The 24722-nt window shown below is 46.2% G+C and overlaps 2 protein-coding genes across 2 annotated transcripts; one reads left to right on the plus strand and one right to left on the minus strand.

Moving 5' to 3' along the window:
• Positions 1-3741: 3741 nt before the first annotated feature.
• On the minus strand, positions 3742-4689 carry LOC118079097 (olfactory receptor 14A16-like). Its single transcript, XM_035103133.1, has one exon. It carries the CDS (start codon positions 4687-4689, stop codon positions 3742-3744), a length of 948 nt encoding a protein of 315 aa, XP_034959024.1.
• A 5446-nt stretch (positions 4690-10135) lies between these two features.
• Positions 10136-20102, plus strand: LOC132592939 (vomeronasal type-2 receptor 26-like). Its single transcript, XM_060281184.1, has 4 exons — positions 10136-10281; positions 18595-18688; positions 18788-18914; positions 19201-20102. The coding sequence occupies exons 1-4, from the start codon at positions 10136-10138 to the stop codon at positions 20100-20102; spliced, it is 1269 nt and encodes a 422-aa protein (XP_060137167.1).
• The last annotated feature ends 4620 nt before the right edge of the window (positions 20103-24722 follow it).

The raw sequence follows: 24722 nt of genomic DNA on the forward strand, positions 1-24722 counted from the left end.
AAGAATTAGTTAACCCTCTAACTGCTTTAGGGTTCAATTTTCTGATGATATGAGAGTCCCTGCATCTTCCCAGCCAATCACTTTGTCTTTGATGTGGTCCTTACTATGGAATATGTTACTGATTTTTTTTGCCTTTATAAAGACTGCTGATGTTACAATTAAATTCACCTAATGTTGCATCAACTAATAGGGACAGCACACATGGGAAAGTGAGTTATTCTGAGTTTTTTTCGCCATCTTGGGATCTTACTCCCAAGAGTGTAGCATTGCTGATCTGAAAACCTTGTTTAAACTCATCAAAGTAATGTTTCGTCTTCTACGTTAGTTGCAGATGAAAAGAAATAACATCTACAATATGCATACCTGCCAAGTCTCCCGCTGAAAAATGTGGGATCAGCAGCGACGCAACACCGGAAATTGCATAGAAGCAACTTCCAGGGCTGCTCTTCCCATGTGTGGGCATCGGAAATCAGACACAGCGACACCAAAAGTCGCTTCTACACATGCCTGGTGGCCATCTTGGTGGTGGCCGCCGCCATGCAGCCACCACCAATATGGCTGCCACCATGTGGCTGGCACCAAGATGGCCGCCGCCATGTGGCCACCACCAAGATGGCCGCCGGGCATGCGCAGAAGCGATTTGCGGTGCCACTCTGCCTGATTTCCGGTGCCCACACATGGGAAGAGTGGCACCCAAAATGGAGGCTCCCTGGAAGGTAGGAAATCCGGGGGGATTTCCAAGATTTTTCTCCATTCGGGAGAACAGCGGGAAATGGATTAAAATCTGGGGGTTTCCTGCGAAAAATGGGATACTTGGCAGCTAAGACAATATGTTCCTACACTATGTTTCTACAACATCTACAATATCTCCCTCAATGCATGAAAATGACGGCACTTGTGGGGAATCTATGACTAGCATAATTTCAGATTTGTTTGATTATATTCCGTGGACAGGCAGAGTCCCCCCAAACCCCAGGCGACCCCTGAGCAGAATAATGACTCAAGACAACATGTTATGAGATTAAAATTGGCTACAACTTTATTAAGATTCAGATGTAGGAAGACCTTGGCTCAGACATTGGGCGTTGTGTGGCAATGTCCCTCCCTCCCCGTGAAATAAGACATGACACAATGAATAAGTTTTAAGTGGGTGAAAAGGCCACAACTTTATTGGTTTAGGATGTGGAGCAGTATTGGCTTAGGCATTGGAACCTAACCGGCTATATCCAACTGTAACCTGTGTGTTACAGTCTGGGAGAAATTAACCACCAGAAAGGAGCCCAGTGATGTACATCTACTGAGACACCTCCTGTGGCCACCATTGGGGGGGGTGCCATAAGGCCCTGACCTCCATAGGCCCAGGACAAAGCTACCGCCCCTGGAATCCCTTTAATGGAATTAATTCTCCAATTTCTGGGCAGAGGATGACGTAATCTGCCCCCCTTCTTCTTTTATGCAAATTTCCAATGCCTAACTGCCACTTGAGCCTCCAGAGGCTCGCCGCCAGTACCCTCACACCCAGAGGGTAAAAGCAAGGAGGGGGAAAGCAAGGACAACCACTCGGTGTATGGGCCATTGCCTCCCCCCAAGATCCCTTTAACAGGGGGAACCCTGATCTTGATGCCGCAAAGGGAATAAGGTCACCGCTTCACACCCCTCCACGTTAGGTATATAGCCAAAAGGAATCTGCCCAAGGCCTGAAACCGCCAAAGTTATGATGTACTGCTACGGAAAGGCAATGCAGGAAATTTCTTTTCTTTTCTTTTCTTTTTGCTGATGACTCGCTTGGCACTTTTTTTAAATAATAACTTTTATTTTATGTTTCAACATTACAAATAAAAGTCATTATTTAAAAAAAGGTGCAAAGCGAGTCATCAGAAAAAAAAAGGAGAATGGGTTATTTTCTGATTGATTAAGATGGTCCGAAACTGGAACATTTTATGGAGCTGGTTGATACATCTGGGAGATCCGGAGTCCAGGGGAAGGGGGGTAGCATTAGATAAAGGTGGTTAAAGGTTATTATGATAGAATAAATAATATTTGAATGTATGGAAAATTTGGGGGAATAAATTGTTAGGGTAAAGGAAAAATTAGAGATGGATGGGAAAATAAATTTAGATTTGGATTAATTAATGAATTATAGGTTGAGGATAGTCGATGTTTTTTTTTCTTTGTGTAGATTAGAATTGGTTGTGAAATAAGGGGAAAATTGTGTTAGAATGATTTAAGATGATAAAGGGAAATTGCTTAATTTAGATTTAATAAATGGACCCAGTGTGGGGGGAATCAAGGAAGTACACAATGTCAAATTAATGTGAGAATTGATATGTTTTTTTCTTTTCTTTTTCTTTTTTTGATTATGTTACCGGTATATGTTTGCTTTTTGTGTTTGTTTTTGTGTTGAAATGTTTGAAAATCAATAAATATTATTTGGAAAAAGAAGAAAACTTCAGTTAGGGTGTGGGGGGCGGGAGAATCTCTGGAGCCACAACTGCTGCTTGCAGGTAAGGTTCAAATCCTATTGTGTGAGCTGGACAGTCCCTCCCCCTTACCTGGCCTGTCCCCTGGCAACACCTCCCCAGGCAGGATTGGACGATTGGCTGGGGTAGGCGGAGACCCCAGGCAGCCTGCCTGGAAAGGTGGTGACCAGATCCGAACTACCAGGTAGCCGTTCTGTGGTCCAAGGGGCTGCCCTCGACCACACAAAAATCACCCCCCATTTAATGCGGGGAGCAGTCATTCAAATATTGTTGCCATTTCTAGATAAAGATAGACGTCCATAGCAATCCATGTTGGGGTAAACTCCTGATCGAATCATGAATTGGATTATACATAGGATTGCCCATGAATATGACCTAGGAGCCTCAATTAGTGCAGAACAAGGTCGCCAGAATTCTTACTGGTTCAACCAGATGTAATAATATAATTCCAATTGTAAGAGAATGGCACTGAAACCTACCTTTGAATTCCCACTTCCCATATCATTCTCTCGACCCCAAAAGAACTTTGATGATAGCCTGTTGCCAAGAGCTACCTAAATGGAGGTGCATTTTGTATTCAGTAAAGAGAGAGGATGCAATAAAGAGATATTTCCCAGAAACTTGGTTTATTGAGGTCTCCTAACAGCTCTCATATTGTTCAGTAAATCAGACGTTCCAGGATTCTGTGGAGGAAAGCCATGGGCCTTGAAGGGTGTTAAGAGTGCTTTTAATGTATGGTGTGGATGAGATGATAGTATTGCCCCCACCTCTGGGAACAAGGCCCAATTTAAGAAGGTGAACAAAGTGAACAAGAAAATTTTCTGGGATTTTTTTAAAAAATGGCCACAACTTTATTGATTTCAGATGTAGGTAGGATTTAGCATAGGCATTGGACATATATCCCTCTCAGCCCCCTGTTGGAGGACTAAGGCTTGATGGGGTCATTCATGGGATATTTGACTCCATCACAAGACACAGGTGAACAAATTACAAAGACATGCAGAATAAAGTTGACGCATTAGGGAGAATTTGTGTCAAAGTTGCCTGAAATGCATAGAGCCATTGTTCCATTTTGCTCTGTATTATATTCACAGACTTCTAGTGGCTCTCTGGGCCTTCAGACAGGTCATCATTCCTTGTCCTACTCGGAGATGCCAAGTTTTAAACTAGGAGCTGTCTTCATGCAAAACAGATATTCTACAACAGATTATAGGGGAAAATTCAAATACAGAAGGTGATCGTAAAGCACCCACATGCCTTTTTATAGAATTCTGGATATAGTTTTAGAAGAATGCCGCACATCTAAGAGTTTCCATACGGCGGTCTTGATCTCTTTGTTTCTCATGCTGTAGATGAATGGATTCAATGTGGGAGGAATTATGGAGTACACCACAGCAAAAGCTATATCTAGATCAGAAGAAGCTTCACTGGGAGGCCTTGTATAAGCAAACACTCCAGTGAACAGTAAGACAGAGACAACAGTGAGGTGGGGAAGGCAAGTGGAAAGGGCTTTTTTCTTACCATGGACAGAAGGGATTTTGCGCACTGTAGAAAAGATCTCCATGTAAGTTATGGTAATGAAAACGAAACATCCAAATCCTATACTACAGCTTAGCACAATAACTCCAACTTCCACTAAGTAAAAGTTAGAACAGGAGAGCTTCAATAACTTTGGGATTTCACAGAAGAATTGATTGACAACATTAGAACAAAACGTGTTGGCAAAGGTGATCCCAGTATGTAATGTGGCATAAAGAAGACCTACAATCCACGCAATGGCTACCATTCGAATGCAGGCTCCCTTGTGCATAATTGTCTCATAGTGGAGAGGGTTGCAAATGGCCACATATCGGTCATGTGCCATTATGGTTAGCAGAGCATAGTCAGATGCTGCAAATAACATATAAAAGAAAACTTGAGCAACACATCCAAAATATGAAATAAATCTGCAATTTAGGAGAGAAATCGCCATTGATTTGGGTACCAGGACTGAAACTGTTCCAAGGTCCATGATGGCCAAATTCAATAGAAAGAAATACATGGGTGTGTGAAGGTGATGATCAAGAGCAATAGCAGTAGCAATAAGAAGATTCCCTAGTGTTGCCATTAAGTACAATACCAGAAATACAAAGAAGTGTAAGATTTGCAGATCTCGAACGTCTGAGAATTCCAGCAGCAGAAAGGCAGAAATGGATGTATGATTTTGCATTTTCCTCACATACTACCTATACAAGGAAGAAATCAAGAATTGTTAACATATAAATATTGATTAGCCAGTTTGATTTAAACAGAGCTCCTTTAATTTAACATTCAAATGCATCTCATTTTCCTTTTTTTAATTCCCGTTGAGAAAACAATATGATGGTTCTTTCTCCACTCACTATGTCCACTCATTCCCCTTCTACACCTTTTACAAAGCCTCTCCTTTTCCCCGAGGGGAGGGGTTGTGAGCTGGTCTCACTTCCCACGCTTTGCAGGGGGTCTGGATAGCCCACTGCTTCAGAGAGTCCCTGGCCTGTGTCATGCCCGCAGTCAGCCAATACGGCTGGCGGGGGTGCGTGGTTTGCCACTCTTAAACGAGCGCAGGACTGTGGCTCAGCCTGTTTGTTTCCTGGACACACGGATCTCCCTCCTTCCCTCTTATTTTCATGCATTCAACACCTGACCTGGCTATGGACCTCGGTTGGTCATCTGTTGAAGGGGACTAGTGGTCGTGCTTCCTGCCTGATGCCCAGGTGGTGACTAGGGCCATGGCATGACCCTCCGGTGACTCTAGGAGAAAGCTTCCAGTTGATTTGCATCAACCAGCTCCTCCTACAGCTTGTTAACTCTTGTGTGACTTCCTGCAGAGCGGGCAGGAGTCAAATATAGTCGGTTCGGATCCAATGCCTAAGCCAACACCACTCACATTATGTAACCAATAAAGTTGTGGCCTTTTTTAGCTCATTAACCTAAAATGCTTGTGTCAATCTGTCTTATTTTAGCATAAAGTGGGGGACGGGGCCTCGACTCACAATTGTTTGCATTGCAACTTGATTCTATATCCCTCAAGCCATCCCTTGGCATCTGTGCATTAGATGGAACATCAGAAAGAGAAGCTAGTTGCACACACTTATATGTTTTGCATAGGGGCTCACTACTCAGTTATGGGTCCTAATTATGCAGGTTTTTGCAGCAGCTGGAGAACAACATGCATACAAATTACACATATAGGCTGTACTCCCCCCTTTAATCCACATTTTCTACAGAAGATCTCTAGCAAAATCTGCAAAATAAAATAAAATAACCCATTGTACATCTGCAGTCACTAGATAACCCATTGTACATCTGCAATCACTAGATGAAGCAGAGAGCACGCAGCAGCAAAGTACTAAGAGCACAGCGGTGGATTTGTGCTATGTGACCTGCCTCTTTGCTAATCTGCTGCCATCATATGTGGTTTCAGATATCTAGACTTTAAGAAGGGAATGGAGTGTGGGGAGGAAGTCATCCTTCATCTCAGCCAGCAAAAGGTCTTGGATCAACCCTGACTGGCTCATCTGGGTTTCTATTCCCAAAAGCAACAAAAAAAAGTGACGAAAGAGTATCAGCCCAAGAGCAATGTTGGGGGAGAAATAGGGAATGATGAATATCAATATGAAGAATAATAGATTTATGACCATAGGTTGCTTTGTATTCACTGTTCAAAAATTAAAACATACCTTGGTTCTTTAAGAACAGCTGTGGTTCTTTGTGGGTAAGTGAGTTTATGTTTAGCTAATTATTATTATTATTATTATTAATATTATTATTATTATTTATTTGTACCCCGCCCATCCGGCAGGGTTTCCCCAGCCACTCTGGGCAGCTTCCAACAAAGATTAAAATACATTAAAATGTCACACATTAAAAACTCCCCTAAACAGCTATTGATCATGACTAGTCATACATTCACAGAATCATCTGAAAATTCTTCCAGGAGGTGACAATACATCCTAAACTGGTTGCCATATTTCCCCACTGGACAATTATTCAAGAATAGACTGTACGTTACAATGTACAGTCACTTTCAACAAACATTTTAAAGAACTGCCTAGTGAACAGCAATCTTTTCCTCCATACAATTCACCAATTATTGACAATACATTAATATTGTTAACTCTGACCAGTCATACCTGTCTTAAATCTAGATTTAACATGCTGAATAGCTTATTGTCTTTCCCAGATCCAGTTCCAAATAATTTTTTGGGGGGTAGGCTAGTTCAATTAGGGTTTTAAAAATCAAAATAAATTAACAAGTTAGACATTCTGGAAATGAAAATGGTGACCAGAATTCCTAGATTACTTCAAAGCAACAGAAAACTACTCAACCTCCCTTAAATCATTTTGAAATACATTTACTTGTAAGAACTAATTTCCCTCCAGCTGCATTGGGGTACAAAGTACTGAAAAATTGAAAGTCTATGCATTTTCCCAACCAAATACTTTTAACCTTAGAATCATAGAACCATATAGTTGGAAGAGACCACAAGGGCCATCCAGTCCAACCCCCTGCCAAGCAGGAAACACCATCAAAGCATTCTTGACATATGCCTGTCAAGCCTCTGCTTAAAGACCTCCAAAGAAGGAGACTGCACCACACTCCTTGGTAGCAAATTCCACTGCCAAACAGCTCTTACTGTCAGGAAGTTCTTCCTAATGTTCAGGTGGAATCTTCTTTCTTGTGCCCACTTCTCTGGAGCAGCAGAAATCAACCTTTCTACCTTCTCTATATGACATCCTTTTATATATTTGAACACGGCTATCATATCACCCCTTAACCTTCTCTTCTCCAGGCTAAACATACCCAGCTCCTTAAGCCGTTCCTCATAAGGCATCGTTTCCAGGCCTTTGACCATTTTGGTTGCCCTCTTCTGGACACGTTAAAGCTTGTCAGAATCCTTCTTGAGCTGTGGTGCCCAGAACTGGACACAGTACTCCAGGTGGCACTGATTTTTACCTTTAATAGTCACTAAATGTTGCATCAGCTAACGACAACAGACATGGGAAGGTGTGTTATTTTAAGTCTGTTTTGCCATCTTGGGATCCTACTCCCAAGAGTGCAGCACAGCTGATCGGAAAATATTGTTTACATTCCTCAGAGGGATGTTGTAGCACAGAAATACAATCAATCAAATCAAACTATCACAATTGCTTCCATGTTTCAATTTATTATTGACTTGGTACTGGCCATGCTTCCTTGGAAATTGGAAATGTGTCTTTTTATAATATCCGCACAACGTCGTCCTCATCAAAATTCCAGTCTGCACTTTTTCCCTTCTCTAATATTTATGTGGTAAAATCTGTTAAAAAAAATTTTTTTAAAGGATACCCATCATACATATGCCTCTTGGCAAATGACCCTGTCCAACTGAAAAAGTAGCAAGACAGCCAGACCAGGACTCCAGGAGGCAAAATTCATGTGCATGCATTGTGCTTCTCCTGCGACACATGCTGGTGCCTCTACTACTGCATTGCAGCATTCTTTGAATCCCAGCTGGAAGAGTGAGCAAGCAGCAGTGAAGTATAAGAAGACAGAGCTAGATTTGTGCTATGTCATCTGCCCTCTGCCTCCTAAGGTAGCCTGCTGCCTTCATGTGTCTTGTCAGGTGCTGTCTCATCCTCCGAGTTTAAGTCGGGAATGGAGGAAGACTAACTACTCCTTCCGTTCAGCCAACAAAATGTCTGGGATCAGCCCTGATTTATTGGGTGGCAGTCATAGTCTAAGCTGATTTTTGTGATTCCAAATGCAAGAAAAAGGAACTAATGCAAACATTTGTCCAAATGGTTTATCCGCACAAAAAAATTCACCACAAGTGTCTACTACCTTTGAGCAGTATACTTTGGGAAGACTGAGTTAAATATGAGATTGTTTCTGCCCTAAGAGGGGGGGGAATCAAATCACAATTTGCGATGTTCTTCTTTTTTTAAAAAAACAATTATTTGTCATGTACAAAGATAGTTGTGTGCTGCTTCCACCTTTTACAAGACTAACTTTGGTGTTTCCAACACAGAGTGCTTCCCCTTTATAGTTAGTCTTTTCGCCGTGCGCGAAAAGCGGCGCGCACAGTCAGTGAATGCACAGAAGCGCGAAATCGCGCTTCGCACAAGAGGCGCTTCGACAACCGAAGACTTCGACTTACAAAGACAGCCGCGGAATGGATCGTCTTCATAAGTCGAGGTATTACTATTCCACGCTAATGACATTGGCTTCAGAGTGTGAAAATTTCTAAGGGAAAAGTCTAGTGTAAGAAATTGTGACCTCCCTAAAAGAGGGCACGTGTTGCGGCGAGAACTAGAGACTGACCTCTTGGTTGCGGGTGGGTCCATTGGATAGTCACAACACCCGATTGGTAGGTCCCTCATTGCTGGGTTTCAATCTGGCCAATGGGGTTGCAGTCTAAATGGATTGAGGGACCTATATAAACCCATGCACGTGTCCTAGAGCTTCCTCTTTCGGCTTGTGCATCGGAACTCCTGCTCACCTCTCCCTAATTTTAGGGCCTTTTGCGATTGACCGTGTTATGCCATCATGTGTTGTCTGTTGTTGGAACAGGGGCATGGCAGGAATTTTCCCATGGCTGATTGGCTGTTGCCATTTGGGTTTCACCTGCTACATAGCAATTCATCACAACTTGTAAGGTTGTGGATAGGCACTGGTTCATGTGATAGGGATGGGAGAATGGTCTCGCCATCCCTATGTAAAGGGTATTCCGTTAAAGGAATCTAGGGACTCAACTTGGTTTGGCCAACCCCCGAAAAGGGCTTGTGCCCATGCCTGAGTCCAGAGGAGCATCTGGGGAGTGAATAGAGTCTGCTCCTAGGCTTTTCACCTTCCTCAGGTGTTCACCCTTGGCTGACCTATGATAGAGCTCTGGGTCAGCGCTACCTGCAAGGGTGTAGAGAGCTAGTCAAACCAGAGCCTATGCAACCACTCACCTTTCTTTAATCAATAAATTTGTGGCCTAAACTCTGCCAAAAACCAAAACTAAAATTTGAGTCAAATGTGTCTTTATTTAGGAGGGAGGTCTCTGGGTCTATAATTATTTCCTCTCTTGTACTTAAAACCCCGAAGAATTGCAGTGGCCACCAGCAAAAACAGAAAATGAAAGAATTACAACTTTTGTAGGATGATATAAATATATGGTACCTCATAGCATTCCAATCTGGGGCCAGCACAAAATACACACAAGACACCTCCACTTTGATATCTGATGTTTTGCATTTTAAGTTGGACCCTTAAAAGATGAAAATAGAAGGAAACAGGAGCATCCATGTCAGAGGCAAGGAAAAATTGCAAACTTTTGAAAATGAAGTCTGTATTGCTGTTGATATAGTTATTCGTTTTCTGATTTTGAACATGAGAAGAAAAATTATGTGTACCAATCTGGATTTTTGCCCCATTTTTGTTTTAATTCCTTAATTCCTTTGTTACTATGTTACACATTTTGTGTGTTATTAAAATAGTATTAGCAGCCCTGTGATCTTTTGGTGAAGGGCTGTATAGAAATAATAATAATAATAATAATAATAATAATAATAATAATAATAATAATGTATTCTGGATTGACATTCTAGTAGCATTTCTTCTGATACTGCTTCCTCATATGGCATGCAAGGACCACATTCTTAACTGCATGGTTAAAAATCCACACCCTCCACTTCATGACTATCAACAGCCAGGTGACCTCTTCATTGGTGGAATTGTTTCCCAGAGTATCATCGTCTCCAATTTCATACCTTTCACAGAAGTACCACCACAGACTCTGCATGAAGAGCTTCTGTAAGGAGTTTGTTTTTAATGCATTATTCTTTCTGTCACTTGAGTGATGTGTCTTGGGAGCTGCGACCTGAATTTGTCTTACTTTTAAAAGGTTTCACTGTGGGACCTCTACTAATATTGTTGCAGCACCAGGCACTCAGTTAGCTACAATGCAGAAGTACTCCAACTTTCATATGGTTTGCTTATTTAATATTCATATAGGACCACTAAGAAAAGTTTTGCCTCAATAAATTGCCTATTTAAAAGCTCTAGTAATGAAGATGGTGATCATCTTACAAGAAGCTGTACACAGGTGCGGGGAAATGTGCAGCCAAGGTCCGTATTCACCCTTTGCCTCTAGAGTCACATGCCAACATCTCTAAGGTATAAATTCAAAATTGGTGATTTGCTTTGGTTAGCGGCACCTATTTATCTACTTGCACTTTGACGTGCTTTCGAACTGCTAGGTGGGCAGGAGCTGGGACTGAGCAACGGGAGCTCACCCTGTCACGGGGATTCGAAACGCCAACCTTCTGAACGGCAAGCCCTAGTAACCTGTCACTCAAGCCACAATGCTGCATGGGAAAAGTACAATTTTAACGTTCCATAAGAATTGTTCATTTAATAATTGTAGATTAATGTGAAGACATAAAATAGGAAAAGAAAAGAAAAAAACTTGTCTCATTCTCTATTTTCCTTCACACCTCTTTTAGCTTATATATAGCCCTGCTCCAGTGATGACAAAACCCCAGGCCTTTCTTTTTACCAGATGACACCTCAGGAAGCAATTCAGTATGCAGGAATTCTCTCTTTATTTCTGCATTTTAAGTGGATATGGATTGGAATCCTTACCTCCAACGATGAATATGGAGATAGATTTGTCCAAACTGTATCTCCACTTTTGTCCCAAGGTAGTATCTGTTTTGCCTTCATAGAAAGAAGCCACAAACAAACAATTGTCAGTGAAAATAATAGCACGTTTACTCAGGGGGCAAAAATACATGATAAACTCATTGCGAGTAAAGCAAATGCAGTGCTTGCCTATGCAGAATCTTTGGCAATTGTTGTTGTTTTTTTGAGATGGCTCTCATACCTTTCAGAACAACAGCATGTGACAAGCAAAGAAAAAGGTATTGTGTGGATACTGACAGCCCAGATGGAGCTCACATCTATCACATATCAAAGGACTTGGAGTATAAACATGTTCCATGGTGCTCTCTCCCTCTCAATTCACTCCAAGGATCCTTCAGGATTTCAACAATTTCTTGAGAATAGGAAACCTCTGCATGCAAAAGGAGATGGCTTTATCCTGGACTTCTGGCAACATGCATTTGGTTGTACATTCCCAAATAGAGTAACTGACACAATGGATGGGGATTTCTGTACTGGGGAAGAGAAATTGGAGAGTCTTCCTGGACCCTTTTTTTGAAACAAGGATGATTGGCCACAGCTACAGCATATACAATGCTGTCTATGCTGTGGCCTATGCTTTACAAACTATGTTCTCATCTAGACTGGGGGCTGAAAGGGGGCTGAAGCTTTGGAATCTACAGTTCTGGCAGGTAATGGACCCCTGAGCTACAGCACCTAGACTGTCTATGCACACCAGGCCCAAACTGCCAAGTAAACTGACTCCCAAGCTTCATATGGCTCCCAATTTCCTATTACTTCATTTCCCTGCTGTCACAGTGGCCGGAGTAGGCTACTTCAGAGTAACGACGCTACGCAGCTCTGCATTTTATTCTTTTATTGGTGCTGCGTATTTACAGTGCTGAAGGCATTGCTATTTACACGGAGTGATGTGGTCAGTCGGTATCAGAACCTCCGAATGACTTTTGGCGCGTCTTTCCCCAACACAAAAGCCTTGGAAGCCCCATCCTCTTTCCCCTCCTCTTTCTGCGTAATTCCGGCGTTGGAGGGATGGGTCTCCCCCCCTTACTTGCCCCTTCCTGTCCCACCTGGGACCCTGGCTCCGCTACCTTGCCTGAGCTTCGGACCCGACTTCCTGCTACCCCACTGGAATCAGAGCTCCCTCTGCTTTCCCCTGTGGTCGGTGATGGGCTTGAACTCAGGAGGGGAGGGACTTCGCGATATCCCCTGTCCCTCACATCCACCCCCCTCCCAAGCTCCCCTTCTCCCCTCCCCAGGTCCCCCCCAGGTGTCGGTGACGACTGGAAGCCTAAGAACTCAGTGCTTTCCGAGCCCGTTGGTGTAAACACCTCCCCCCAGTCCTTCGAGCCCCCCCCCTTCCGCCTGGGAGGACTGGAATCCCAAAAAGTCCGTTGCGTCCGAGCTGGTGGGGGTAAAAATGTGCTGCCAATCTGCTTCTGCCTCTGACTGGGTGGATCTCGGTGACACCCATACCTCGTCTCCCGATTCCTCAAACTCCGCTTCCCAGCGCCATGGTGAGCTGCTCTCCCGTGCCTCCTCCTCCTCCCCCTCCCTTTCCATGTGCCAGGGCTTGGGTCTGTGGGGAAAGAGGGCGTGAAATTCTTCCACCAAGAATTCCTCCTGTATCTGAGTGGCTGGGACCCATTCATTCTGGGATGGTGGAGCGTCCTCCCATGCCATGAGGTACTCCAGGCCCCCCACCCCTCTCCGTGAATCAAGGATGGCCGTGGCTTCATTCAGTTGCTCCCTGCCTCCCCTCTCCCCCCCTCCCTCGGGGGTTTGTTCGCTGTCTCGGAGCCTGCTGCTTTCCCTGTACGGCGACAGCAGCGATCTATGAAACACCGGATGCACCCTCATTTCCTCTGGCAGTGCCAGCCTGTATGCCACCGGGTTGACCTGTTGCGTGACCGTGAAGGGGCCCAGCCGTCTGGGTGCCAGCTTTTTGCACCTCCCTCTGGTGGGAAGGCCCTCCGAGGACAACCAAACCTTGTCCCCCACCCTGATGACCTCCCCTTGTCGCCTGTGGCGATCTGCCCCCTTTTTGTACGCTTCCTTGGCCCTCTCCAAGTGTTCTCTGAGCTGCTGGTGCACCGTCTCCAGTTCCTCTGCCCAATCCTCAGCCTGTGGGCCCTCCTCCTCCTCCTCCCCCTCCCTCTCTGGGAAAGATCTGAGGTCGCGCCCGTAATTGGCCTTAAAGGGCGACACCCCTGTGGAGACGTGCACCGCATTGTTGTAGGCAAATTCTGCCAGTGGCAGGCGATCCACCCAGTCCGTTTGCCGCTGGCTGACGTAGCATCTCAGGTACTGCTGCAGAATGGCGTTGACCCTCTCCGCCTGTCCGTTGGTCTGCGGGTGTCTAGCCGTCGACAAGCTGACCTCCACCTGCAGGAGGTTCATGAGCCGCCGCCAGAACCTGGAAACAAATTGGCGGCCACGATCCGAAATAACCCTTAAAGGTAATCCATGCAGTCGGAATACGTGGTCAACAAACAGTTTGGCTGTCTCTTCTGCCGAGACCGCCCTGGCACACGGTATAAAGTGGCACATTTTGGACATGAGGTCCACCACCACCAACACTGCGGTCTTGCCCCTGGAAGAAGGCAGATCTGTGATGAAGTCCATGGACACCACTTCCCACGGCCTGTGTGGTGTGGCTAAGGGCTCCAGCAATCCTGGTGGCGCTGCTCTGACCACCTTTGCCCGCTGGCAGGTGTCACAGCCCCGTACATAGTCTCGAACATCTTCCCGCACCCCTGGCCACCAGAAGTGTCTCATGACTAGGTGAGCGGTTTTGTCCCTTCCAAAATGACCCGCCGTTGGGTTGTCGTGCATCTGCTTGAGGACCGTACGTCGAAGCTGGGTGGTGGGCAGGTACAGTGCACCCTTGTAGAAAAGCAGCCCCCTGCGTTCTGCAAAGTCTTTTGTCTGCTCCCTCCCCCCTCTCAGTTCTCTGAAGATGCGGTTGGCAAATTCATCCGCTGCCGTCAGTGCTGTGAGTTCTGCCTCGCTCACCAATTCTGCTCCGCAGGACCATGCTGACGGGGGGAAAATGTGCCTGGGTGCTGGTGGCGCCTCCTCCTCCATGTACTCTGGCTTGCGGGAGAGGGCATCCGCCCTGACATTCTGCTCTCCCGGGATGTAGTGGATGGAGAAGTTGAAGTTCGAGAAGAACTCTGCCCACCGTATCTGCCGCTGGTTGAGCACCCTGGCAGTTCTCCAGAACTCCAGGTTCTTGTGGTCTGTGCACACCTGGATGGGGTGCTTGGCGCCCACCAGGAAGTGTCTCCAATGCTTGAACGCCGCGTGGATCGCAAGAAGTTCCTTATCAAATACTGTGTAGTTTCGCTCTGGCTGGGTCAACTTCCTGGAGAAGAAGGCACAGGGTCTCCACTCTCTGTTGGCGTCCAGTTGCAACAAAATGGCGCCCACAGCTTTTTCAGAAGCGTCTGTCTCCACGCGTAGGGGCGCGTCCTGAACCACGTGGAACAGGTTCTGGTCTGAGGCGAACACCCTCTTGAGGCTTTCGAACGCTGCTTGCGCCTCTGGTGTCCACCTGAACTTCTGCTTGCCTCTCAGGCAGTCAGTGATGGGAGCCGTAACGCGAGAGAAATTCTTGATGAACTTCCTGTAGAAGTTGGCGAAGCCTAGTAGGCGTTGGGCATCTTTGCGCGTCCTGGGGCTGTGCCAGTCCAGGATGGCCTGCACCTTGTCCTTGTCCATCGCCAGCCCCTTGTCTGACAGCTTGTAGCCCAGGAAGTCCACCTCTTTGGTGTGAAACTTGCACTTCTCCAGCTTCACATACAGGTGGTTCTCCTTCAGGCGCTGCAACACCTCCCTGACATCTTTCACATGCTGCACTGGGTCATTGGAATAGATAAGGATGTCATCCAGGAAGACCAAGCATTTCCTGAAGAGAAGGGACCCCAGGACGTGGTGCATGAAGGCCTGGAAGCATGCTGAGCCCCCTTGCAACCCGAAGGGCATCACCAGATATTCAAAAGAGCCCAGAGGCGTGAACATCGTGGTTTTCCATTCATCGCCTTCCCGGATCCTGATCAAGTTGTACGCCCCCCGTAGGTCCAGCTTGGTGAAAATCTTGCCCCTGCGTGCCGCTGTCAGGAGATCGTCCACTCTGGGCATGGGGAAAGCCACTGGCTCTGTCACTGAATTCAGCCGTCTGAAATCCACCACAAGACGGCGCTGTTGCGTGTCTTTCTTGTCCACCCAGAAGACCGGGCTGCCCCCTGCTGCCTTGCTTTCTCTGATGAACCCCCGCTTGAGGTTCTTGTCGATGAAAGCGCGCAGATCCTCCAGTTCCTGGTCTGACATGGCGTACAGCTTGGCTGGGGGTATCGTCGCCCCTGGCACCAGGTTGATCTGGCAGTCAAAAGGCCTGTGTGGGGGTAGGTGGTCGGACTCCGCTTCGCTGAAGACCTCCTGCAGGTCCCAGTACGGCTTGGGTATCGCCTCACCCCCTTTGACATGCATGGTGGCCACCGTGGCTATCGGAGGCCCCTCCCCTGGTTGGTGCTGCATGCAATGTTCCAGACAAAAGTCCGACCCAAACGTGATGCATCTCTGATGCCAACTGATGGAGGGGTCGTGGCGCGCCAGCCAGCTCATTCCCAAAACGATGGGGGGGTCTGAGATGGTGGTGACGTTGAACGCCAGTGTCTCTGAGTGCCTTCCCACCGTCATTCTCATGGGGGGGGGGTTTGATGTGTGATGGCCCCTCCCAGCAACTCTCTGCCGTCAATGGTCGCCACATGCAGAGGAAAATCCAGCTGCAGAAGCTGGATCTGGTGCTCTTCTGCAAAGTTTCTCGAGAAGAAGTTGGCTGAGGCACCACTGTCAATTAAGGCTAGGACTGTCAGGGGATAGCCATTTGGGAGCGTTAGCGTGACTTCTAGAACCACTCCTGCTCTGGGAGGGGTGGGCTGGCTCTGCTCCTCTCTGTGCGGGTGGGCGGGCTGGGGCTGTTGTCTGCTGACTGTGCCTGGCTGCTGCCCCTTGTCTCCTGCAGCCAGGCTTTCCCGTTTCCCTGCTGTGGTGCTGCGTCAGTGGGGGAGGGCACCACCGTTCCCGCCTTTCCTTGCCACTCCCTGCGATGTGGGCAGTCTCTGACGAGATGCTGGGGGGAGTTGCAGAGAAAGCAATTCCCGCCCCTTCCCTCCTTGCGTCTTGGCGCCGCTGGGGTTTGAAAAGCCCGCGCGCGCGCGCTATCAATCTGCATGGGCTCCTGGTCCTGGCTGGCCCCAGGCGTGGCTTGAAAGGGTTGTTGGGGGAGTGGCTTCTCCTGCAACCGTGGGAACCAAGCCTGCTTTGCGCGCATTGCTTGCTTGTCGCTCCACCGGGACTCCTGTCTCACCCCCACCGCCAGAGCCGCTTTGCTCAGCTGATCCATAGTACTGGGCTTTGGACCTCTCGAGAGCTCATCCTTCACCTCCTCGTGCAAACCCAAGTAGAACGCCGCTTGCATAGGAGGCGACTCAAGTACCCACCCCAGTCTGTGCACCAGCATGGTGAATTTCGCCCAATATGCGCGAACTGTCATATTTCCTTGGCGTAAATTATGAAGTTCCTCCTTAGTCTGGTCCATATGACTATCGGACGAATACATCGTTCTCAAACCTTCTAGAAATTGTTGGACATTTTTCATGCAAGGATTCTTGGTTGCGATTAACGGTCTTAGCCACTCCCTGGCTGCCCCGGTAAGGTGTTCCACAATAAACGCTACCCTGTGCTCATCATCGGGGAACTCATTATGGTGCAGCTCAAGAGCATACACGATCTCAGTCTCAAAGCCATGATATTCCCTCGGGTCTCCATTGAACTTGCTTACTAGGGTCCCGGCTCTCCTTCCTGGCAGCACTTGGACTTGGGGGGCCCCTCCCGCCTTGTCTTTCTCTGCATCCAGCTTGCTTTGGAGGTCTACCGCCACCGCCCTTAATTGCTGCTCTCTTTCCTGAAGCGCTCTCACCTGTTCCGCAAGTTGTAGCCGGTCGTCCTGGACCTTCTTAGTCTCTTCTTTAGCTGCCTTTAATTCTCCTTGCGCCTGCAGCGACAGCTGCTGCAGCTCTTCCTGGGCTTGCTCCACGATCTGCCGCCATCTCTCCGCCTCTGACACGCTCATCCCGGCAACTCCAAAGTAGCCCAAAAAATGATTCGGAGGTTGCTGTCACAGTGGCCGGAGTAGGCTACTTCAGAGTAACGACGCTACGCAGCTCTGCATTTTATTCTTTTATTGGTGCTGCGTATTTACAGTGCTGAAGGCATTGCTATTTACACGGAGTGATGTGGTCAGTCGGTATCAGAACCTCCGAATGACTTTTGGCGCGTCTTTCCCCAACACAAAAGCCTTGGAAGCCCCATCCTCTTTCCCCTCCTCTTTCTGCGTAATTCCGGCGTTGGAGGGATGGGTCTCCCCCCCTTACTTGCCCCTTCCTGTCCCACCTGGGACCCTGGCTCCGCTACCTTGCCTGAGCCTCGGACCCGACTTCCTGCTTCCCCACTGGAATCAGAGCTCCCTCTGCTTTCCCCTGTGGTCGGTGATGGGCTTGAACTCAGGAGGGGAGGGACTTCGCGATATCCCCTGTCCCTCACACCTATGAAGTATGAAAAATCCTGTGTGTATCTAGTATTATTTTTGTTAAAATAATACTATGAGAATCCATTTGCTTCTGGGTGTATTTTAAGGAAACTACCAGTTAGGAATAGGGACGCGGGTGGCACGGAGGGTCAAATCACAGAGCCTAGGGCTTGTTGATCAGAAGGTTGGCAGTTCGAATCCCTGTGACAGGGTGAGCTCCCGTTGCTTGGTACCAGCTCCTGCCAAGCTAGCCGTTCGAAAGCACGCCAAGTGCAAGTAGATAAATAGGTATCGTTCCGGCGGGAAGGTAAACGGTGTTTCTGTGCGCTGCTCTGGTTTGCCAGAAGCGGCTTAGTCATGCTGGCCACAAGACCTGGAAGCTGTACGCCGACTCTCTCGGCCAATAAAGTGAGATGAGTGCCGCAACCCCAGAGTCTGTCACGACTGGAACTAATGGTCAGGGGTGCCTTTACCTTTACCTTTACCAGTCAGGAATAACTAAAAAATTTCAAGAAAGCTACTCAAAAGTAAATTTAACTATATGAAAACTCTTTCTTATTTGGTTATTGCTATAGTTTGAGAGAAGGGCCATAGAGAACAACAAGAACAAAAATGTTTTCATCTAGGAAAAGTGTTTTTATAACTCCCTCTAAAAGATTCAATGCACTCCTGTCATAATGCATCATGCTCTACACTCTTACATTTCCCTTTTCATCCTAGTCCCATCACTTTCTGAGAGGAGTCTCCTTTAACAACAGTGCTGGTGACCAGGTTTCCTTTGACCAGAATGGGGAGTTAGTGGCTGGATTTGTCATTTTCAACTGGATTTTTTCTTCAAACCAATCCTTTCATAGAGTAAAAGTTGGACAGGTTGACCCCCAAGGTCTTCAGGGCAATGTATTCAGCATCAATGAGAGTGCCGTAACGTGGCACAGCTGGTTTAATCAGGTAGGAGCCAATTGTTAGTAATTTGAGTTGGCAAGGCCATAGTTTGTTCTTTATTTTGTACTTTAATACTGACATGGACCTCTTTCATTTGTTGATTAGGCAAAGCCTCATTCTGTATGTAGTGAAAGTTGTCGTCCTGGTTTTAGCAAGAAAGTGAAGGAGGGGGATCCATTTTGCTGCTATGATTGCATCCTATGTCCAGAAGGGAAAATTTCAGTCAAAGACGGTAAGAAATATTCTGTCAAATAGTGTCAAACTCTTTTTGATAAACAACAGAGCACGCCAAAAGTAGAGCACCAGAAAGCAGAAGCAAGCGGCAGTACAGCAGATGCAGGCTACAAGTTTATTGCTCCAAAGGATATTAATCTCACTTGCCTCAATCTTCTCTTTAAACATTAGAGTGTTACCAGGTGAACATAGAAAAAAGTACATAACCACTACTTTGCATTGTATCCAGTTGCCTTGAAGTAGTAGAGATGCACAGCATAAAGCACCTATCTTTTCCTTTTCAGATATGAACGACTGCTCTAAATGCAGTGACGTAAGCTATCCAAGCAAGAATCAAGATTCCTGTGTTCCCAGACTGATTTCCTTCTTGTCTTACAATGAACCATTGGGGATGGCTTTAGCCTTTTTTGCGCTTTTCTCTTCCTTGATCACAGCTCTGGTGCTAGCAGCATTCATGAAGCACCGCAGCACTCCCATTGTCAAAGCCAACAACCGGAGTCTCACCTACACCCTCCTTGTCTCCCTCTTGCTCTGCTTCCTTTGTTCATTGCTGTTCATTGGCCAGCCACAGAAGGTGACATGTCTTCTCCGACAAACTGCTTTTGGAATCATATTCTCAGTGGCTGTTTCTTGTGTGTTGGCCAAAACCACCACAGTGGTCCTGGCTTTCATGGCCACCAAACCGGGATCCAGCCTGAGGAATTGGGTGGGGAAGTCATTAGCTGACTCCATTGTTCTTTCCTGCTCATTTCTCCAAGCAGGCATTTGCTTTTTGTGGTTGGTAACTTCTCCCCCAATCCAAGATGTTGACATTCATTCAGTAAGAGAAGAAATTATATTGGAGTGCAATGAGGGACCTCTGACATTCTTTTACTGTGTTTTGGGCTATATAGGCTTTCTGGCCATTATCAGCGTCAGTGTGGCTTTCCTTGCCAGAAAGTTACCTGACAGTTTCAATGAAGCCAAATTCATCACCTTCAGCATGTTGGTCTTTTGCAGCGTTTGGTTATCCTTTATCCCATCCTATCTGAGCTCCAAGGGAAAGTACATGGTAGCTGTGGAGATCTTTTCTATTTTAGCCTCTAGTGCTGGGTTGCTGGGGTGCATATTTGCCCCCAAATGTTACATTATTGTGTTGAGGCCTGAGCTGAATAACAGGGAACAGATAATAAGAAGGAAAGCATGACATACCCAAATGTATCTGGGTTCAGTCATATTATGCTGTGCAGTACCTTTTGGCATAGCTGCCAAGTTATCCCTTTTTTAAAGGGATTTTCCCTTATGCTGAATAGGCTTCCTCGCGAGAAAAGGGAAAACTTGGCAGCTATGCCTTTTGGATGCATATGCACTAGTATACCTCTGGGAAATTCACTCTTGGCATTTTCCCATTTGCAGATCTTCCCTAAAGCTCTCCAAATCATTCTTTTCTCCATACAGTAGTACCTCAGGTTAAGAACTTAATTTGTTCTGAAGGTCCATTCTTAACCTGAAACTGTTCTTAACCTGAGGTACCACTTTAGCTAATGGGGCCTCCCACTGCCACCGTGCCGCCACCGTGCGATTTCTGTTCTCATCCTGAAGCAAAGTTCTTAACCCGAGGTACTATTTCTGGGTTAGCGGAGTCTGTAACCTGAATCGTCTGTAACCAGGGCCGGTGCTTTTTTTTTTTGCATCCTAGGCGAGATCACCTTCCGGCGCCCCCCCCCCCCCATTAATAAAAAATAAAAAATAAAATAAATAAAAATGGAAAATAGAAAAAAATAGCGGACTGAAGCCGCTCAACAGCTGACAGCTGCAGTGGAGGTGGTCCCAGGATCACGCTCCCCGTACAAAGCTTCAGAGGCGCGCGGGGAGCGCGAGCCTGGGGCCACCTCGCCGCGCCTCTCAGCTGTTTTTTATTTTTTGTTTTTTATTTTTTTATCAAATCAGTTTTCCACTTTTACATCCATCAAAAATTATTTACTTTGTTGAATTTATCTTAGTGCTGCCAGTGTTTTCAGATTCATAGTTCTTTCCCATACATTCAATAAATGTTTTCCACTCTTCTTTAAATATATGTTATTCTTGCTCTCTAATTCTATTTGTTAAATCTGCAAGTTCTGCATATTCTATCAACTTAAGTTACCACTCCTCTTTAGCTGGGACCTTGTTCACTTTCCATTTTGGGGCTAACAAAATATGGGCGCAGTTGTTGCATAAATATAGGTAATCTTTTCTGACACCTAGAAATTTCTCTCTGGGTTATTCCCAAACGTCTAACAGTCACTTCTTAAACCACATCAAATAAGCAACAACCTCACAGCAGCAATGCACACGTCATTCATTTTGAAAAGAAAGGCTGCTGTTTTAAGTACAGCAGCTTAAGGTAAAGGAAAAGGTAAAGGCACCCCTGACCATTAGTTCCAGTCGTGACCAACTCTGGGGTTGCAGCACTCATCTTGCTTTACTGGCCCAGGTCATGTGGCCAGCATGACAAAGCCACTTCTGGTGAACCAGAGCAGCACAAGGAAACGCTGTTTACCTTCCCGCCAGAGCGGTACCTATTTATATACTTGCCCTTTGACGTGCTTTCGAACTGATAGGTTGGCAGGAGCTGGGACTGAGCGGGAGCCGTCGCCAACGACCTTCTGCTCGGTAAGTGCTAGACTCTGTGGTTTAACCCACAGCGCCACCCGTGTCCCTACAGCAGCTTAACCCACAGAAGCTTAACACCATCATAAGTCACTAAGTAAACTGTGAATAATTGTCATGTGTCTAAGGTGCTCTTTTACTGCAATTTCCCATGCATGTGTTAACTCAAAGAATCATAGTAGAGTTGGAAGGTACCATGAGGGTCATCTAGTCCAACCCCTTGCAATACAAGAATCTTTTGCCCAATGTAGGGCTTGAACCCCAAACCATGAGATTAAGTGTCTACCAACTAAGTCATGTTAGCATACGTTTTTCAGTTATTCTACTATTGTTCATATTTCGATTAATCACAGGTGCCCTGTACACTTTGCTCAGGGGCAGGACTTGCAGAACTGAACTGTAGAATTTAATCATTACAGCCTTTCCCCAACTTGGTGCCCCCCAGGTGCTTTGCTCCCACTCACCCCCAAGCAGTATGACCAGCAGTCAGGTGTGGTGGGAGTTGGAGCCCAAAAAATCTGGCCAGCACAAGGCTGGGAAGGCAGATTTTAAAAGTCACATAACAAATGCTCAACAAGTACAGCACTAGTTACAGGTAGGTAGCCGTGTTGGTCTGAGTCGAAGCAAAATAAAAAAATTCCTTCAGTAGCACCTTAAAGACCAACTGAGTTTATATAGGGTGGAGGGGGTGGGTGGGAATGGGAGATGGGCTGATGGAAGTGGTAGATGGGTGTTAATGGCTGTTTGTGCCAGTTTCTTGGTGAGGTTGATGGCATGCGGCTCAATGTGGTGCCTTCCATAGTTCTAGTTACAGGTAGGTAGCCGTGTTGGTCTGAGTCGAAGCAAAATAAAAAAATTCCTTCAGTAGCACCTTAAAGACCAACTGAGTTTATATAGGGTGGAGGGGGTGGGTGGGAATGGGAGATGGGCTGATGGAAGTGGTAGATGGGTGTTAATGGCTGTTTGTGCCAGTTTCTTGGTGAGGTTGATGGCATGCGGCTCAATGTGGTGCCTTCCATAGTTCTAGTTACAGGTAGGTAGCCGTGTTGGTCTGAGTCGAAGCAAAATAAAAAAATTCCTTCAGTAGCACCTTAAAGACCAACTGAGTTTATATAGGGTGGAGGGGGTGGGTGGGAATGGGAGATGGGCTGATGCGAGTGGTAGATGGGTGTTAATGGCTGTTTGTGCCAGTTTCTTGGTGAGGTTGATGGCATGCGGCTCAATGTGGTGCCTTCCATAGTTCTAGTTACAGGTAGGTAGCCGTGTTGGTCTGAGTCGAAGCAAAATAAAAAAATTCCTTCAGTAGCACCTTAAAGACCAACTGAGTTTATATAGGGTGGAGGGGGTGGGTGGGAATGGGAGATGGGCTGATGGGAGTGGTAGATGGGTGTTAATGGCTGTTTGTGCCAGTTTCTTGGTGAGGTTGATGGCATGCGGCTCAATGTGGTGCCTTCCATAGTTCTAGTTACAGGTAGGTAGCCGTGTTTAAAGCACTGTTGCTTTAAAGTTTGGGATCACAAGTCCAGCTAGCCAAGGATAAGTCATTAACAAAGGTGTTGATTGCTGGTCATTAGCACAACAAAGAGGGAGAGACTGCTGGAACTGTGCAAAGCAGAGGTTGCCAAGGTGACTGGGTAGGGGAGTGATGTCACAGTAAGAGAGGACATAAATGGGAAAAGGAAGAAATGGCAAGTACTCTCCCCACCTCCCCAAGAAATCCCAATGAGAAGGAAAGCTGAGAAAGAGAAGAGAAAGCAGCGCTCCGAGACCCTCTATTTAAAGATGATACAATCGCACATTCCGGAGGCACACACGCGCCTCGGGATAGTGGCCTGAAGCTGCTCAACAGGTGACAGGTTCAGTGGAGGCGGCCCCAGGCAGCAGGGGGGGGGGGCTGCGGGCAGGCTGCCCAGCGCCCCCTCCATTTTGGTGCCCTACACAGCTGCCTAGTTTGCCTAAATTGAAGCGACGCCCCTGTCTGTAACCCGAGGTACCACTGTATGACCAACCTGATTTTTAGGCTCTTTTCACCTAAGGATCCAGAAAATCAACCATCAGCATACACTCTGCCACTAAACTGCACCATATATGAACACCCTGCTTTGGCCACCATCTGCAAGATATATTATGTTTAACAAGCTCTTCTGAAACTGCTTTGTAATGTGAGAATTGTTTCTAGATTTTTATTCTCTGGTTACTGCCAGGAAGGAAACAAATGCATCATCTTTTCGGTCACAGCAATGAAACCAGTTTTCTAAGAATTTTCAGTTTACTGGAACAAAAGGCTATACCAAATGAATGTGTTGTATTAAATATTATCGTGCAAAGTTCAAGTGTCCCATTCACAATGATATATTTCTGCTTATCCCATTGACTATCCCAGAGTTTGCTACAGTTGGACCAGACATTTTGCCTGAAAAACTTTTAAGGTCATAGGGAGGAAACCAACACCTTCCCTTCTAAATCAGGCATCTCCTGCGACCCTCCAGATGTTTTGGTCTACAACTCCGATAATCCCTAGCTAACAGGACCAGTGGTCGTGAAAGATGGGAATCGTATTCCAAAGCATCTGGAGGGCCGAATTCTGGGGATGCCTGCTCTAAATAGTCTAAGAATGGCGTTAGCACTTCTTTCTGCTAAGGTGGCTGATGCGGTCTGATGTGCTGAGAATTTGGCGTTGTAAGAGAAGGTGATGCCTAAATATTGGAAGTTCTTAGTTTGATCTATGGCATTTCCCTTCATATTCCAATTGTGTTTCCTAAAGGAGCGGCCAAAGTGGACAATTTTAGTTTTAGCAAAATTAATTGTTGGCAGTTCGGTGTTACATTGATCACTGAATTTCTCTAACGCTCGTTTCAAGCCAACTTTGGTTTGAGAAAGAAGTACAGCGTCATCCGTGTACATTAAAATTGGAACTTTTCTATTCTGCAGCAGTTTCATTTCTAAATTGGTTTTTAAAAGGTGCATATGCAGGACAATAATTGGAAAAGTGCTTTGACATTGTGGGAAATTGCTCCCATTCATCCAAAACAGCTGATTCGAATCAAAACTCCTCCGCCCCAATTAAAACTGCCTCTGTTTTTGTCACAAACAGAAGAAAATAGTTAATATAAGCACTCTGTGGCTGATGCAGCATTCCAGACCAAACTGCATTTTGTAGAGAGCTCTTCCCTTC

The sequence above is a fragment of the Zootoca vivipara genome, chromosome 13 (genome assembly GCF_963506605.1).
Source record: "Zootoca vivipara chromosome 13, rZooViv1.1, whole genome shotgun sequence".
Classification (NCBI taxonomy): domain Eukaryota; kingdom Metazoa; phylum Chordata; class Lepidosauria; order Squamata; family Lacertidae; genus Zootoca; species Zootoca vivipara.

Coding starts and splice junctions, on each gene's coding strand:
- LOC132592939 (XM_060281184.1), top strand. CDS start 10,136: ATGGTTAAAAATCCACACCCTCCACTTCATGACTATCAACAGCCAGGT. Junction 10,282..18,594: donor ACTCTGCATGAAGAGCTTCT/GTAAGGAGTTTG, acceptor ATCCTTTCATAG/AGTAAAAGTTGGACAGGTTG. Junction 18,689..18,787: donor GGCACAGCTGGTTTAATCAG/GTAGGAGCCAAT, acceptor TTTGTTGATTAG/GCAAAGCCTCATTCTGTATG.
- LOC118079097 (XM_035103133.1), bottom strand. CDS start 4,689: ATGCAAAATCATACATCCATTTCTGCCTTTCTGCTGCTGGAATTCTCA.